This window comes from Eucalyptus grandis, chromosome 3, assembly GCF_016545825.1.
Source record: "Eucalyptus grandis isolate ANBG69807.140 chromosome 3, ASM1654582v1, whole genome shotgun sequence".
Lineage (NCBI taxonomy): Eukaryota > Viridiplantae > Streptophyta > Magnoliopsida > Myrtales > Myrtaceae > Eucalyptus > Eucalyptus grandis.
The window spans coordinates 59,429,994-59,447,516 of NC_052614.1; the positions used below are offsets into that span (position 1 = coordinate 59,429,994).

Genomic DNA, 17,523 nt, shown 5'->3' on the forward strand with positions numbered 1-17,523 from the left:
TTCCGAAAGAACTGGAGGAGGATTAGACATCCGCCTTTGAGGGAGTGCTTTTGTTCTGTTACTCTTCGCTATCTTCACGAGGGCAATACACCACCTTCACACTTGATTGGGCCAGTGTTGCATTATAAGGATGGTCTCGCACATTCTAGGGGTATTCGGCCCAGCCCATAAGACTTTGTACTCTGTCAAACGGTCCGTTATAGCACTTTCTCTGTTTCAACTAGTTCAGGGTGCGAAAGCTTTCTCGCTGTTCCAGAAAATAGCTAGGGTTTCGATCTCGCACGGCCAAGAGGCTCTGAGAAAAGCCATCCACCACTTGTCCGGCGTGATTCCTCGGGATCCAACCGGAGGACATTTAGTTTCGACCTTCTCGGTAAGTACAAGTACGTGGGGTTCTTAGCTTCGCTTGTGTTGTGCCATCTTATGAAATTCTAGAGGTTTGCTTGTGCAAGATCTACGATTGTGTTCGGATCGGGCGGTTTTGCTCTGAAGATGGTTCCGTTGCGGGCTTTCCATATAAACCAGAGGACCATCGCCACTAGTTCCTTCTCGGTGATGGTGGTTGCCTTCGAAGCTTTCCTTCAACCATTTATCAAACCCGGATATGTGCGTGGGTTTACACATGAGATTAATCCGTGGTCTGTCCATATTTTCTTTTGTCCACTGGAGGAGGAACTGCTCGGTGGTTTCCGGTGACGTTGCGAGTGATGGTTTCCATTGGAGGTTTTCTCTAGTTGGTATTGCATTTTGACATATGCTCCATGCAAATATGCGCATCTTCGGGGGATGGATAACTTCCATAGCTGTGTCCATAGTGTTCGAGGGGGGATGAACTTGATGCTCTTTTGTTACGTTTTTGACGTTTGCGCACACGCCTTGTTGTATCCGCTCTTACCGTGTACACTCCCACACTGTTCCTTTCCATACTAACTTGTCTTCCCGCCGATTTGGGCTTAGAGGGATGGATAGGATTTCATTTGCCACTCGGTCTTCAAACAAGTTTTGGACTTCGTTTCTTTCATGCTCGCTTTCTTCGATAAGTTCTGGCCACCATTTTAGGTTCATTTTTGTTTGCCGGCCCTCCTATCACTCCATATGCTAGCCATTTATCCTCTCGAATTCTGATTTGCTTCTTCGTTTCCTACCCTCCATTCCACCTCCTTTTCAATCGCTTCCCTCCCCACGAGAATGCTTTGCCAACCCCATGAGGGGCGCCGCCCTTTCCCCGTTTCCATATATCTCCGTTAGGGAAGTAGACTCCTTTAGTATTCTGCTCCATAAGGCTGATGGGGATTGAGATAACCTCCAGGCTTGTTTGCCCAGCATTGCCTTGTTAAAAATTGTCAAATCCCTAAATCCGAGCCCTCCTTCATCTTTCCTCATTTTCAAGACTTCCCATTTCTTCCAGTGCAAACCATTTCTTTTGTCATTTTGTTTCCACCAAAAAGATGCAATTCTTCGTTCTATTGCTTTGCATATTGAGATGGGTATTTTAAAGATTGACATTGCGTATTGAGGCAGGGCTTGCACAACACTTTTTATCAGCGTTTCTTTTCCTGCTTTGGACAGAACTTTCTCTTTCCAGCCTTCCAACTTCATGTTTACTCGAGCTAGGATCCAAGCAAACATTTCTTTTTTTGATTTTCCCCAGTCCGTCGGGACTCCGAGATACTTTCCTGTTTTGTCGATGATCGGTACTCGGAGTTCTTGCGCGAGGTTTCTTTTTAGAGTTGGAGGACAGCCCCTGCTAAAGCAAACCCCTGATTTGTTGAGGTTGATTGCTTGACCCGTGGCAAAACAAGACTTGGTTTAGGACAAGAAGTTGTGGCATTCTCGTGATAGTCCCATTAAGGAAGAAGATAGCGTCATCGGCAAAAAGAAGGTGTGATAGGGTAGGGCAGTGTCTATTTAGGGTTATTCCTGTGAGGCTTCCATCTTCCATAGCCTTATGCATTAACCACGATAAGACATTCGATACTAGGATAAAAAGATAAGGTGAGAGAGGGTCGCCTTGCCTTAGTCCCCTTGATGGTCTTGAAAATTGCATTGGCTCTCCATTAACCTTCACACTAAGAGTGGTTGTTGAGACGCATTGCATGATCAGCCCAACCCATCTTGTATTAAAGCCCATTTTCAGCAAGCATGCCTCCGTAAAATTCCACTCTACCCTATCATATGCTTTTTTGCATATCAAGTTTCAGAATTGCTTGGAACTTCTTTTTTTCTTCTTGATCTGGAGTTGGTGTATAACTTCCTGCACTATTAATATATTGTCTTGGATTTGCCTACCTTGTACAAATGCACTCTGCTTGGGTGTGATAATTTCTGGGAGCCATCTCTTCAATCTGTTTGCCATCACTTTTGCAATAATTTTGTAGATGAAATTGCATAGGCTTATAGGTCTGAATTGGGATATGCTTTCTGGATTTTTGACCTTCGGTATTAGGGAGATATGTGTTTGATTGAGGGTGGGATCGATGATGCCTGTCTCAAAGAAAGTTTGGACTAGCTGAACAACTCCATGCTTTACTTCCTCCCAAAAGTGCTGATAAAATTGCCCGTTTAGACCATCCGGGACCCGGTGCTTTAGTTGATCCTAATTGGAAAACCGCTTCTTCGACTTCATCCATACTCACGTTTTCCGGAGATGAGCATTAATTGTCTCATTTACTGGGCTAGGGCACCGATTTAGACCGGATATTCCTCGACCCACCGTTTCATATAGTGTTTGATAAAAGCCCTAAATATGTTGCTTAATTACGCTCGGCTCCCTGCACCAAGTTTCTTCATTTATTTTCAGCATTACAATTCTGTTTCGCTGCCTTCTTTGTACCGTTGTGGCGTGGAAGTACTTTGAATTTTGATCTCCCCACTTGAGCCAATTTATGCGCGCCCTAAGCCCCCAATATTTTTCTTCCTGTCTCCATAGCTTTTCTAGTTGGCCCTTCACTTCATGAGATTCCTCCTTACTACATCTTTCTCGGGAGGTCTCGTTTGTTAACTCGTTAAAGTCCGCTTTAGTTCCCTTTATCCGACGGGCAGCATTAGGAAACTTATCTCGACTCCATGCAGCAAGTTCCTTTGACACTTCTTGAACTCGTCTAAAAACTGTTTTCTTCTGAGGAGTTTTCAGTCCATGTTCGTTTGATTATCTCCCCGCATTCTCGTTTCTTCCAGCCAAAAAGCTTCAAATCTGAATTGTTTTTCCTTTTCTTGCTTTCAGGGTGGAGCGTAAGAAGAAGGGGGCTATGGTCTCGAGCCAACAAATTGGGTAAAGCTTGTACTTCCGCATTTGGGAAGGTCACCCTCCATTCCATGGTACATACTACTCGATCTAATCTTTTTTTTTACCAAGTCCCCTCCTGCTCTGTTGTTTGCCCAAGTGTAGGCACACCCTTTACTATCAACATCCATTAGGGAACAGTCATTCAAAACCTCACGAAATGCTGTTATTCTATAGTTGTCGGCCTCCTTCTTTCCCACCTTCTCCCAAGCGTATAATATTTCATTAAAATCCCCCATACATATCCATGGAAGTAGATTCTGTGACCGTATCTCTCTTAATTTCTGCCATAAAAGTAGTTTCTCCCTATAATTGGTTGGTGCATAGATAAAGGTAATTCGCATGTGGTTACCGCATATCGGATCCTGGCATTCCACGTCGATGAAGGCGTTGGTGCTGTTAATTACTCTTACGACCACCTCTGCGCTCCACATAAGTGCTAGTCCTCCCGCAATTCCTTCCTAGTTCTCTAGGAATTTATTTGGGAATTTTAGACGTTTGATAACGCCCTCAACCTTCGACTCATTGTTTTTGGTCTCCATTAAGAAGACTATGGTAGGCCTCAAGCCTCATTTGGCGTGGCTTATAATTTTTCACGATTAGGGCTAGCCACCAAAGCCCAATCGTTACCCTCCTTAACTATCTCGAACAGGGGTGTCCGAAGCTCGTTTCATCCACAAAGCGGATGGTGTTCTATGCTTCTTTTTCTGTTTTTTTGCTTTCAGGTCTTCAAGCCTTGCCTAGGAGGGCATTTCTTGACCTCCTTGAAAGTTCTCTTTTAGAGAGGGAAGTGTGCACATGGGCTTCCCTTTGTTTTTCTTAGGGAGGGAGGAAGGATAGTGGAGAGAAATTATCTCTTCCCGTGAAGAGTGGCGGTGATTGAATCTTGTTTTCGGCGCTGGTCTTGGTGTGGTGACTAGTGATGGTTTCATTGGAAGTGGTATTGATGACAAATGGCATTTTCTCTCATGCACCTCTTTTCTTCTTCAGCTCATGTTGGTTCCATGCCTTTTCAAAAAAAACATGTGGCTTGGAGAACAACTTCCCAAATAGGGTTAGATTACATTCTTGAATTTGCAGCTAAAGCATCCACTTGAAGGAGGGAGAGTAAGATCTTTTCATCAGAAGAACATAGAGGGAGAAAAATTAAAAGTGAACTTCTAATTTGAAGGATATAGTGGTCAACTATTTTAAGAGGAAATGATTTGGTAATACATTAGGTGAAAATAATGGCCGCCTATCATTTATACGATAATAATGGTGTATACGTATTTATAATTGCAACATGCTAGTAGACCATTACGGAATGATCTTATCAAGGGGCAGCGATTCTGAATCTTGAATATAGACATACAAAAATGATTTTGCACTGTATAAATGCATTGCATTCTTTAATTTTCAATCTTGATGGACTTTTAAATGAAAAATGGAACTTGTGCACGTGTTTAATCTTATTAAATGTGCTTTGAAAATTTAAAATCTACTATTTGAGGTGAGTGTCTTTATTAAAATATATAATTACCTATATCTTGATAGTATCATGAGAGGTGTCATTTCCATCTTTAGTAAATTTAATTAGTGCTCTATGGGCACTTATTTAAAAACCCATAGTAAATATGTACAAAAATGAAAATATTTTTGGAGACTTTAAATTAAATACACTTTAAAAAAAAAAAAAAAGATACTAAATTCACGCGTTAAGATTTTCGATGTGTAATGGGGGAATGTAAATAAAATCACACATCAAGCATTGGATTTAGAAAGCCGAAAATCGAAAGTCAAATGTAAAATCCAACCAAAAGCCCAAAAAGCCAACAAGAGGATTAGTAACTTAGTATCGACAAGTATGGGCCTTATGATCCGACAACAAGCCTAAAATCAAAAGTCAACAAAGAAATGTTGATGCATGAAGCCTTGCATTAGATTTTGGATCAGGCCCACAATATACTGTCGGAGAAATTTAAAAAAATAAAAATAAGGACGGAAAAAAAATTATTTGAAATAATTATACAAAGAAAATGTGAAATTTCTCGGCTGCAAAAACAATAATATGATTAATAAAATTTAACCCAAAAAGGGTAATTACCAGTTTTAATTGGGCTAGCTTTAAAAATTTCCAAAAATGTACATGTTAATTAAACACGATAATTGCCACCGTAATGGTCAAGTTTTCGAGTCTATATGATGTAAAAGGGTCTTCAATGATCGACAAACCTACCATATGCCAATTAAGTATATGCTACTTCTGTTTTACGTATACTCCAAATGCAATCATTATGAATGGCATTGAACTTATAGATCTTTCGTGGCTTGCAATCTATTTAATTCGCATGTTTGATCCGCCTCACACAACGATGGGCGATTTCCCACATTCTTACAAATCTTTTAATGGCCAAATCTAATAAAACTATTGGTAGTAACTATACATCAACTTAAACGTACCAACTTAGAAATCCTTCTGACCCACAGAAGAAAAAGAGAAGAATTTAGAAATCCCCACATGCTAATTGGCAAAATAAAAAATAATACTCACATATCCCATTTGGAAATGTTTCTGTTCATTCGATATGGAAAATAAAATTCTTGGAGTTTTTATTACGAAAATTGAGGCTGACGCAGTGGACAGAGAGAGAAAAAAAGAGGTTTTTTTGGGGTGGGGGGATATAAATCACCGATGACGTTGTCCGGATGTTGACGTTTGACTCGATGTTGTTTTGACCAGCGAGTTGAGCGGAACGCACGAGTGTGTTTTGCTGATGAAGGAGGTGACGATGTGTTTCGAAACTCCTTTGCAATTTCTTTAGGTTGACTTGGAATTCGCCTCTGCACGAGTGCCTATCACCTCTCTTTTCATGGTCCACTCACCTGAAGCTGCATTGACTGATCAATGACCAAATACTAATGATCTTGGAGCCGGGTCGCCGGTTAAGGAACGGACTTGTGTGTACGTTGATTGGACTAGTGACGTGCATTCAGTTTTCCACATTGCCCAAGGATCGGTATTTCGATGTTCAACCATGTCCTTGATTCCAAACCTTACATAAACTCACAAGGTTAGTGTGACTTTAAATTTCTACACTTAGTTTGAGGAAAAGTGTTAGAATATTTAATTAATAAATCATGTTAAATCCTCACACGACAGAAAACATTTTGGGTGCAATCAAAATGTATGTGAGTCAAATGTATTTTGGTTTTTAATTCACGTGAATTCCTAATAAGAATCTTAAATAGTAATTCGCACCAAATCTCATATGACAAAAAACATTTTTGGTGCAATTGAATGCACATGAATCTAGTGTGCTTCAATTTTTAAATCATGTGAGTTCCTAATGAGACCCGTAAATTATAAGCCATGCCAAATCTCACATGATAGAAAACATTTTTGGTGCAATCAAATTCTCGTGAGTTTGGTGTATTTCAGTTTTTAAATCACGTAAGTTCCTCAAGAGTTCTGTGCTGACGTATGCAATGACCTACTTTTCTACTTACCAAATTGGGTTTACCAGAAACTTGATGGTGATGAGTATGGTACGAATATCCCCTTCTGCTTTAAATCAAGGAATGAGTACCCTTAAAAGCCTTAAAATATATTACGAAAGTGCAATTGAGTCTAAAAAATTCGAAAAGTGTAATTAAATCTTAAAATTTATCTTGGAAGTGTAATCAAGTCCTAAATTTTTAAAAAGTACAATCAAGTCTAAATTTATCACAAAAGTACAATCGAGTTTTAAAAATTTTAAAATGTGCAATCAATGGATGGACTTGATTGGACTAATTTGACAAATTTTTGGATTTTATTAAAAATTTAGAAATTTTAGTACTCAATTGCACTTTTTTAACAAGTTTTAAGACTAAATTAAACTTTTTTAAAAATTTGAGGACTCAATTGCATTTTCTGACAAGTTTTAGAACTTTCTATGCATTTATCTCTTAAATCAAAACACGATAACACTTAGGCTCCATTGATTTTGCGGAAAGTGTGACAATTTTGGAAAATGATTTCAAGGTACAATACTTTCTAATGTTTGACTGAAATCTAAAATGAAATGGAAAATATATTTTTGTCGTTCAATATATAATTTGATTTTGTAGGGAAAATTACTAAAAAGATCGATTTTTTTTTTTCTTTTGCTTATTCCTCAACCAATTGCCAACCACATTGATGGTTGGCCATCAGCTTGTGGCAAGGTTCTGCCTTGCCCGAGATTACCAAAGGTCGGCAAGGCTTTGGCAACCTTGGGTAAAGCTCGAGCCTTGCCCAACTTCTAGACTTAGCATGACTCAAGCTCAACTAAGGCCATTTGGGCAAGCTCAAGCCTTGTAAAGGTTGGTGACACTCTAGCGAGCTCGACCTTATCGGCCTTTGGAGAGGCTCGAGCTTGTTTATGATGGCTAGTGGTCAACTGCCACTATGGTCGACAACCGACAAAGAGGAAGCAAAATGATTAAAATAAATAAATAATTAATTAAAAATTAGAAAAATTTTAGAAAAGAAAAAATAAAAATAAAGGGAAAAAAGTATTTGGTGAAAGAGAGTACTTGATATAGAGGTGAAAGATAGAGAATAGAAAAGTGAAAAACATTTTCCCAACTTTTGATGACGTTCTTTCCATTGGCGGAAAATGTTATCTTCAACTAGTTTATTTTCTATGAACTGAATAGGGAAAAATTGGAAAAATATTTCCTGAAAGTTGTTTTTAGTGGACCGAATAGAGCTTTAGATAATTGCTATGTTCACCCCACTTTCTTTGATTAAGGCTCTGTTTAGTCCAGTACTTGTAAAAAGCCTTCGGCCAAATGCAAAGGCCTTTAGCTTAGGGCTTTGGGGAAATGTAAAACTACTTGATAAACATATATTTGGAAAACTCTTTGGTGTGATCAAATTAAGTTTTTAATTTTAATATTTTTAAAATTGAAAAAGAAACAATGGCTATAACTTTTTACATTTTCACGTGCGAGTAATGTAAAAGATACGAATTAACAAATTTATTTTAAAAAAAATACATCAAAGGAATTTGAGTGTATGTAAGATGCAAAGCTCATTTTTTGGCCTGTGGCTCTTTTAGGTTTGTTTTCAACTTTGAATGAGTTTTTTCAAATGAGTGACCATTTTTCTTAATCTAGACAAGGACAATCCTGGCATTTTGCTATTTGCAATTATTTCCGCAGCCACAAGCAGGTGACGATGGAAGTTTCAAGACAAAAACCCTAGTAGCCTGGACCGGGTGGTTGGGGATGAGAGGTTTTATTTAAAAGATGACAAGAGAGACTTCTAGAATTTTCACCAGAATTTGAGCGAGCCAGCCCCGCGCTCCCACGCCCCCTTCCTATTTCATTTGTCACTATTCCATATCTTGATACGAGTATCCCCTCCTACTTTGAATCAAAGAGTAATATATTGAAAGTCTTAAAATTTATCATGAAATTGTAATTGACTTTAAAAATTTTCAAAAAATATAATTAAGTCTTAAAATTTGTCATTGAAAGTGCAATCAAGTCCTAAATTTAAAAAATGCAATCAAGTTTTTAAACTTATGAAGAAAGTAAAGTCGAGTTTTAAAACTTTTAAAAAACACAATTAATGGAATGACTTAATTGAACTAATTCGATAAGTTTTAGAACTTAATTGTACTTTTTGAAAGTTTTAAGATTTAATTGCATTTTTGTAACAAATTTTAGGATTAAATTGATTTTTTTTTTTTAAGTTTTAGGAGTTAATTGGATTTTACTGACAAGTTTTAAGACTTTCAATGTACTTATCCCTTAATTCAAAACACATAACACTTAGGCTTTGTTGGTTTCTCGAATGGTTTCTCGGAAAGTGTATCGATTTTCAAAAATGTTTTCAATGAAGCCATTTTTTAAGAAGATGACAATATTTTTCAATATTTAGCTGAAATCTGAAAATGAATTAGAAAATATTTTCCTTCGCTTAATATTTGATTTGATTTTTTGGGAAAATTACAAAAGAATTTGAATGTTTTGATTACTTTTTGTTTTTCTTTTTACTTCTTCCTCGATCAATCACCAACCACGACGATGGCCAACCATTAGTTTGTGATGAGGTTCTGCCTCGCCTAAGCTCGCCAAAGGTTGGCAATGTCTTGGCAACCTAGGATGAGGCTCTAGCCTCACCCAACTCACTAGATCGGATGCAACTTAGGCCTCACTAGAGATTGATGAGGCTTTGACGAGCTCGACCTTACTGACTTGTGGTGAGGCTCGAGCTCGCCTATGGCTAGTGGTCGACTACCGCCATGGTTGGCAACCGACTGGGGAAGAAGCAACATGAACAACAAAAAATGGAAATTAAAAAAAATTAAAATTTATATATTTTTAAAAAAGAAAAATGAAAAAGAAAAAGAAAAAGAAAAAGGTGTTCAGTACAAGAAAGTACTTGATCTAGAGGTAAAAGAAAGAGGATGGAAAAGTAGAAGTCATTTTCCTACTTTTGATGGTGTTCTTTCCATTTGTGGAAAATGTTTTCTTTTGCCAATTAATTTTATGTGAACTAAATAGTGAAAATTTGGAAAATATTCTGTAGGTGTTTTTTTTTCAATGAAATGAACAGAGTCTTGAGCGACCACTATTTTCAACCTCCAGTAATTGCTAAAATCATCTCACTCTCCCTCCTCTATACTTTTTTTGGTAAAGTCCCTCCTTGGTTTAGTTTAGGCAAAATTCCAAATAAGGACCGAAAGTGCTCTAATTTTCTCAAACAATGACTTAAAGTGGACATTATTTTAAATAAGAGCTTAAAGTAATACTTATTTCAAATAAGTACCTGAAATGATCATATCAGTGTTAAAAAAGGGTCTAACCTTACTGGTTGAATGACATTTTAATCTTTTAATTGTTTAAATATGTTTCTAATTTTCCTTTTCCTTTCATTTTCATTTTCTTTTTCTTTCTTTCTTTTCTCTTCTTCCCTCTGCCGAACATGGCAAAGGTCATTGATCTTAGGCACGAGCAACCGGGGTGGCGTTGGGCAAGTGCTACCCTCACCAAATTGGGCGAGGGTTTCCTCGCCTAGGTTGGGTAGGCAAGGCCAAGTGAGGGCCACCTTTGCCTACCTAAGTGAGGGCCGCCCTCACCCTCGCCGGATTTGGTTCCTCGCCCGCCCAAGCAAGGGTCGCTTGACGTGGGCGAGGGCACCCCTGCCCTCGCCACACTAGGCAAGGGTCAACCTCGCTCAATGATGGCAAGGGTTGTCCCTCCCCAGATCTAGTAAAGGCATTCCTCGCCTAAGTTCGGCGACCTCTGGTAATGCCAACAAAGGGAAGAAGAGAAAAAAAAAAAACAAAACAAAACAAATCAATTTAAAAAAAAAAAATACTATCGGAATTTTTTTTGACTAAAATACCCATTCTCTAATGGTTGGAATAGTCTATGTAGCACCAACACGGAGACGCAACACGTGACACGACACGTCATTTCTTAAAAATAGAGAATTTCGACACGTTCCGACACGTTATATATTAAATATATTTATACATATATATATACACATAAATAAATAATAATAAAAATAGCCTAGAATTAATTTACACGAAAAATATTAAATAATATCATTCATTATTTTAATTTGTTATAATAATACATAAAACTTAGAGAAAAAAATTGTTTAAAGAAAAATGCTGAATTTAAATTTATTTATTTATCATATATAGCATTTTTTTATTACTTCTTTCATAGTAAAAGACTTTTAAAAAAACTAAAACAATTCTAAAAAAAAAGAAAAAAAAATTGACCCCGTGAGTGTATACTTATAGCAATTTTATTACTTCTTTTGTGTATATTTATATTTTGACCCCTCAAGTATTATAATTTTTTAAAATTCACCTCGTGCGTGTTGGAATCGCGTGTCGGAATTCTGGACTCGCGTGTCGGAACGTGTTGGAGAGAGTTGACCACGTGTCGGATTTTTCGACACTTGTTGATCGCGTGTCGGACACGAAACGTGTCGGGACGTGTTGGACGGACACGATGTCGAAGCGTCGGACACGAGGAGAGTGTATGTGCTATATAGGGAATAGTCACGGCCGACCAAAAGTCTTTATTTGAGATGATTTAACGACTTAAGACCCTTATTTAAGACGCTTTAGCCACTTTAAACATTTATTTAGTTTTTAAAAACTAAAATCACGCTTTAAGATTTTCAATATGTATAGGGGAAATATAATTAAAATCACACATCAAGCATTGGATTTAGAAAGCCGAAAATCAAAAGTCAAATGTAAAATCCGACCAAAAGCCCAAAAGCCCAACACGAGGATCGAAAACTTAGTACCAACAAGTATGGGCCTTATGATCCGACAACAAGCCGAGATTCAAAAGTCAACTGAGAAATGGCCTTGCATTAGATTTTGGATCAGGCCCACAGTATACACTCGGCGAAAATTTAAAAAAATGAGGACTGGAAAAAAAAAAACTATATTTATTGAAATAACTATACCAAACCGACCAAAACTAATAATAATTATTATACAAAGAAAATGTGAAATTTCTCGGCAGCCAAAACAATAATACGATTAATAAAATTAATAAAGCTTAACCCAAAAGAAATTAGTTCCCTCTTTGGTGCTTTGTCTTCCGAACGGGACGTTTTAATAATTTTCTTTTCTTGCCGTATATCCCAAAAAGAAAAAAAAAAAAGCGATTAACTGTTATTAAATGGGCTAGCTTTAAAATTTCCAAAAGTGTATGTGTTAATTAAACACGATAATTGCCACCATAATGATCAAGTTTTCAAGTATACGTGATGTAAAAGACTCTTCAATGATTGACAAACTGGTTAGATGCCAAATAAGTATATGATATTTCTGTTTCACGTATACTCCAAATGCAAACATTACAAATTGCATTGAGCTTCTAGATTTTTCACAAGACACAACTTATTTAATTTGCATGTTCAACCCGCCTCTTGCAGCGATAAGTAATTTGTTCACGTTCCTTCAAATTTTTTAATAGTAGAATTTAGCAAAACCACAACATTGGTAGTAACCAATAGTACCTCGACTTAAACGTGCTCAATTAGAAATCCTTCTAATCACTAAAAAACAAGAAGAGGAATTTCGAAATTCCCACATGCTAATTGTCAGAAATTAAAAATAATACTCGTATATCAAATTTACAAATGTAGCTGTTCATTCGGTACGGAAAATAAAAATAATAAAAGTTTTGGAGTTTTTATTACGAAAGTTGAGGCTGACGCAGTGGAGAGAGAGAGAGAGAGAGACAGACAGACAGACAGACAGGTCACTGATGACGTTGTCTGGATGTTGACGTTTGACTGGAGTGGAGTTTTGACCAGCGAGTTGACCGGGACACACGAGTGTGTTTTGCTGACGAAGGAGGTGACGATGAGTTTTGCCACTTTTTTCCAATTTTCCTTAGGTTGACTTTGAACTCGCCTATGTGCGTGTGCTCATCGGCTCTCTTTTCGCGGTCGACGGACCTAAAGCTTCATTGACTGATCAATGACGAAATACTAATAGTAACGATCTAGCAGCCGGGTCAACAGTTAAGGAACGGATTTATGTGTACTATTGATTGGGCATATGATGTGCATTCGATTTTCTACGTCGCTTGAGGAGCAATATTCCGATGTTCAACCTTACCCTTGATTCTGAACCTTAAATAAACTCACAAGATTAATGTGATTTTAAATTTCCATGTTTAGTGTAAGGAAAATATTATAAAATTTAAATAATAAGTCATGCTAAATTTTCACACGACATAGATTTTAGGTGCAATCGGATGCAAGCGAGTCCAATGTATTTCAAATTCTTTTTTGAATCATGCGAATTTCTAAGGAGACTCATAAATCCTTATATTTTAGTGCATTTTAATGCATGTAAGTTCAATGTATTTTAGTTTTAATAAATCACGCCAAGTCTCACACCACATAAAACATTTTAAGTGCATGCCAACTGAATGTATATGAGTTCACTGTATCTCAATTTTTAAATGATGCAATTTCCTTAAGAGTCCTCTGCTGACGCACGCAATGACCTGGTTTTCTACTTGCCAAATTGCGTTTACTAGAAACTTGATGCTGATGAGTATGGTGACGCAGCCTCTTTTTTTTTCCCCCTTTGAAGGGGACTTGCCACTTGTTTCCAGGAAGCCAGCACTTCTTCGGTTTTATGACCTTTCCTGGCTCTCCAGTTGACTAAAATGGCTGGGCTTTCCATCTTTTTCTTGCTTGTGCTTATCACCACTAAAATCAGACAACAGCTACTGATCACAGAAAAGGTATGTCTTGCTCCCTGGTCCAGACAAAGCTGGCTTTTTGCCATCTTCCTAATAGTAATCCGAATTTCGAATTAGGGCATTTGAAATTACCTCGTTTGGCAATTGTCTCAGACACTTGAATCGGATTCGACCACATCATCACCAAAATGACCTTATATGCATATTCACTTCCGGGAAAAATGTATGGTGTGGTGATGTGTGTAAAATCAAATGAAGAAGGAATAGAAATTACCACATTGATTTTTCAGATTTGTTGAGATGAATTGATAATATTAGAACACATTTATTTGGACTTTATAATAGGAAAAAAGTTGATATATTCCGTAATGTGCACGTTAAACTTAACTTGAGCTTGGAAGCCGCATATCATAAATTGCCGCGATACAATTGAGCTTATAAGATCAAGGTCAAGGATCCCGTGCCAAACCCGCGCCGATATTTAGGAGAATTTCATTGCACGGGAAAATGCCTCGGGAAATGTTCCTACTACTTCAAATTGCACGGGAAAATGCCTCAGCCTGTTCGAGTAATGTTCCTACTACTTCAAATTCTCAGGTCAAAAAAGGAAAAGCTCAAGCCATGTACGGAAGCTTAGGGTTTCATTTACGAAAAAAATATATATAAAAAAAAATTCAGTAAATCAAGTGACATCACATTATAATGACTCACGATGTTATTGTTAGGGCAAATGTCACAAATAGTCCCCAAACTTTCTAAACTTTCATCTAATGTTCAATTTCATTTATGAGTTTTCAATTTGCTCAATTTGGTCAATGAACTTTCATCTAATGTTCAATTTTATCCCCGAGCTTTCAATTTACTCAATTTGGTCCATGAACTTTAATCTAATGTTTAATTTCATCCTCGAGCTTTCGATTTGTTTAATTTGGTCCCTAGACTATTAACAAATGTTTTATCTAGTCCTTTCATTTGTTCAAACCGTTAAGTGATGACGTGGAGCATTAATCGATGACGTGGAACTAAGTTGGATTACTAGAATTATGAGTCAATAGATACCTTTAAAAAGGAAAACAAATTAGGGGTTAGTTAGAGTTGAGAGCACTGATCACAAAAGCAGAGAAAATAAGGGCGCACATGACAACCATTCTCTTCCAGAAATAGTTTATGGAACAGAAATAGATTTTTTTATTTCTATTTCTAGAAGAATTTCTAAGCAAAAATAATCGTTTGATAATCACATAAAATTTCTACTCTAAAAATAGAAATTCATTTGATAACGACACAAAATTTATTCATTTCGGACGACGGCGGAGGTGGCCGGCGACCAGCGGAGGTGGCCGGTGACCAGCGGCCGGCAAGAATCGGTGACGGCGGTGGCCGTCAACCTAGCCGAGGACCAACAGCGCGGGCGGCGATGGACGGTGGTCGGTGGCAACGGATGAATGACCGGTTGACGAACGATGAGAAAATTTTTATTTCTCATTTCTGTTCCAGAAATAGAGAAGTAGAAAATTTTAGCTTTTGATTTCTATTCCAAATCTATTCCGGAAATAGAAAAACGGTATAAGTTTATCAAACGGATTTTTATTCCAGAAACAGGTCTGGAATAGAAAAATTGTTTCTAGAATAGAAATTCTGGTTTGTCATGCACCCCTAAGTAATTATGTATTTCTTTTTTGGATGGTGGCCACAATTTGACATGTTTTAAAGGTAATTTCCATGTGGATATTTCACATGTCCTTTTTATTTTATATTTAAGAGACTAAAAGCCATGTAAGCCGCCACCGCCCTCAGCAGCACAGCTGGTTCGAGCTCTCTCCCCCTCACGAAGGGGAGAAGTTCGAATCCCTGAGATATCGTTAGAGATTCTTACTGGAGTATTGTGGTGATGGGTCATACAATCGTTCATTCAGGGTTTCTTCTCGGCCAACATGGCCCCAGGTTCCAAAAAAAAAAGCCATGTAAGCCAATTCCGTTAACTTTAACTAATAGAATGGTGAAATTAGTCAATTTTCAAATAGTCATGGACTATATGAAACATTTATTATTAGTTCAGGGATCAAATTGAGCAAATCGAAAGTTTATGGATGAAATTGAACATTTGATATAAGTTAAAGGACCGAATTAAGTAAATCAAAAGTTTAGGGATGAAATTAAATATTAAATAAAAGTTCAGAAATCGTTTGTGACATTTTCCCTTTATCATTATAATGCCTCCCGAGCCAATACTATGGATGACAATTTAAACCGAACATTTCAGCAGCGAGTGTGACACATCCCAACCCGACTCCTTTTTTTCTTTTCTTTTCTTTTTTTTTTGGGTTTTTTTTGTTGTTGTTTGGGTGGGGGTGAAGGGTTGGGTTTGAGAATTTGGCCTTTAGCATGGCCGCGTCGCGAGTGCAACCTCAGTCCCCGAAAAGGCCAACCGCGTAAAACTGAGTGGACCAGACAATTTGCTGAAGTAATCTCTCGCGTGGCAGTCCCCTCTGCCGCTCGCTTTCCTTTTTCGTGAACTTTGAAGTTCTAGAAGGAACAGTGGAACGCGCAGGTTTGACCTCCTCCCCACGCAAACACTGGACACAGCTCACTCTCTTTCCTCATCTCTCTTTCATGGACACCCTATATAAAGAGCCGCAAAAATGCTCTCCGAATCATCAAAAAAACACCTACCCAACATCGTTCTCGAGAATCCAGCTCCATCCCAGTTCGACCCATCCGAGAACAAGTCAACCCAGATCGTCAAAATCGAATCTTGACTCGAGGGAGAAGCGGAATGACGAAGCGCAGCGAAGCCAAGGCAGCGGCGGTGCACGAGGGCGAGGGAGCGAGGAGCGAGCTGAAGTTCAGAGGGGTGCGGAAGAGGAAGTGGGGCAGGTGGGTCTCCGAGATCCGCCTGCCCAACAGCCGGGAGAGGATCTGGCTCGGCTCCTACGACACCCCCGAGAAGGCGGCCCGCGCCTTCGACGCCGCCGCCTTCTGCCTCGGCCGCCCCGCCGCGAAGCTCAACTTCCCCGGCAGCCCCCCGGAGATCTCCGGCGCGGCGTCCCTCTCCCCCGATGAGATCCAGTCGGCCGCGGCGAGCCACGCCAACTTTGGGGCCGTGGCCGTGCCGGCCCGGGCCGAGCTGCCCCGACCAGGATCGCCGGCCCCGTCGCCTTCGGTGTCGGCCTCGGAGGCGAGCAGCGTGCTGACGACCGAGAGCGACCTGACCCTGGACCTATCGTTCCTGGATTTTCTGGATGATTCGGGCCCGGTTTCCGGCGAGCCCCATATCGGGAAGTTCCCGGGCGTGGAGGAGGCTCCCGACGTTTTCTACCACATGCAGTTCCCGAGCGTGGAGAGCGCGGGGCTGAATCTCGATACTCTATTGGCTTCAGACAGCTTCCCGTGGCGTATCTGAAGTGGACTGAAGGAAGAAGCCTGGCCGATCATTTCTCTCTTTTTTTTTTCTTTTTTTTTCTATAATTCTTTTGATGGACTAGATTTTGTGGGGTCGTCATCCACTTCAGGATAATACAGATGACAAGAACTGACTTTTTATGGTGTAAAAAGACGTAGCTTTTTTGTTGGTTCGGTTCAGTCCATTGTATTTCAGTTGACAGCGGAAAGGTGAACTCAATTCTGTTGGTCAAGTCTGTAGACCGTGAAGCTAATCCGATCTTTTCGGTTGCTGTAACCATCTCGACACTTGAACAGACAGCAGATCAAAATAATAAGCATTGAATCGAGATCGATATTCAACTCGTGACGAGCATGTTTGATCGCCTGAGGCAAGCTTCTCGCTTTCTCCCTTCCGATCATCAATGACCGATGAAAGTCTAGTCGCATGATAATCAAAAACGGGCAGGGGCACTGCGACATGCTGCTTGCTTACTCACAAGGGATGGTGACCACGGCTTGCGCTTGTGCATGATTTTTCCTGGTCTTATTATGAGATTTACAAGCATGTCTACAAGCCAAGCGTAAGAGAGAGTCTATAATGAATTGTATGCGGTTTTCATGTTGCAGGCTCGAGGGGAATT

The 17,523-nt window shown here is 39.0% G+C and overlaps 1 protein-coding gene across 1 annotated transcript; it reads left to right on the forward strand.

Annotated features, from left to right (window-relative positions):
• The first annotated feature begins 16,170 nt into the window (after nt 1-16,170).
• On the forward strand, nt 16,171-17,242 carry LOC104440118 (ethylene-responsive transcription factor ERF017). The gene has a single exon (XM_010053098.2). It carries the CDS (start codon nt 16,275-16,277, stop codon nt 16,899-16,901), a length of 627 nt encoding a protein of 208 aa, XP_010051400.2. The 5' UTR covers nt 16,171-16,274; the 3' UTR covers nt 16,902-17,242.
• Nucleotides 17,243-17,523: the final 281 nt, after the last annotated feature.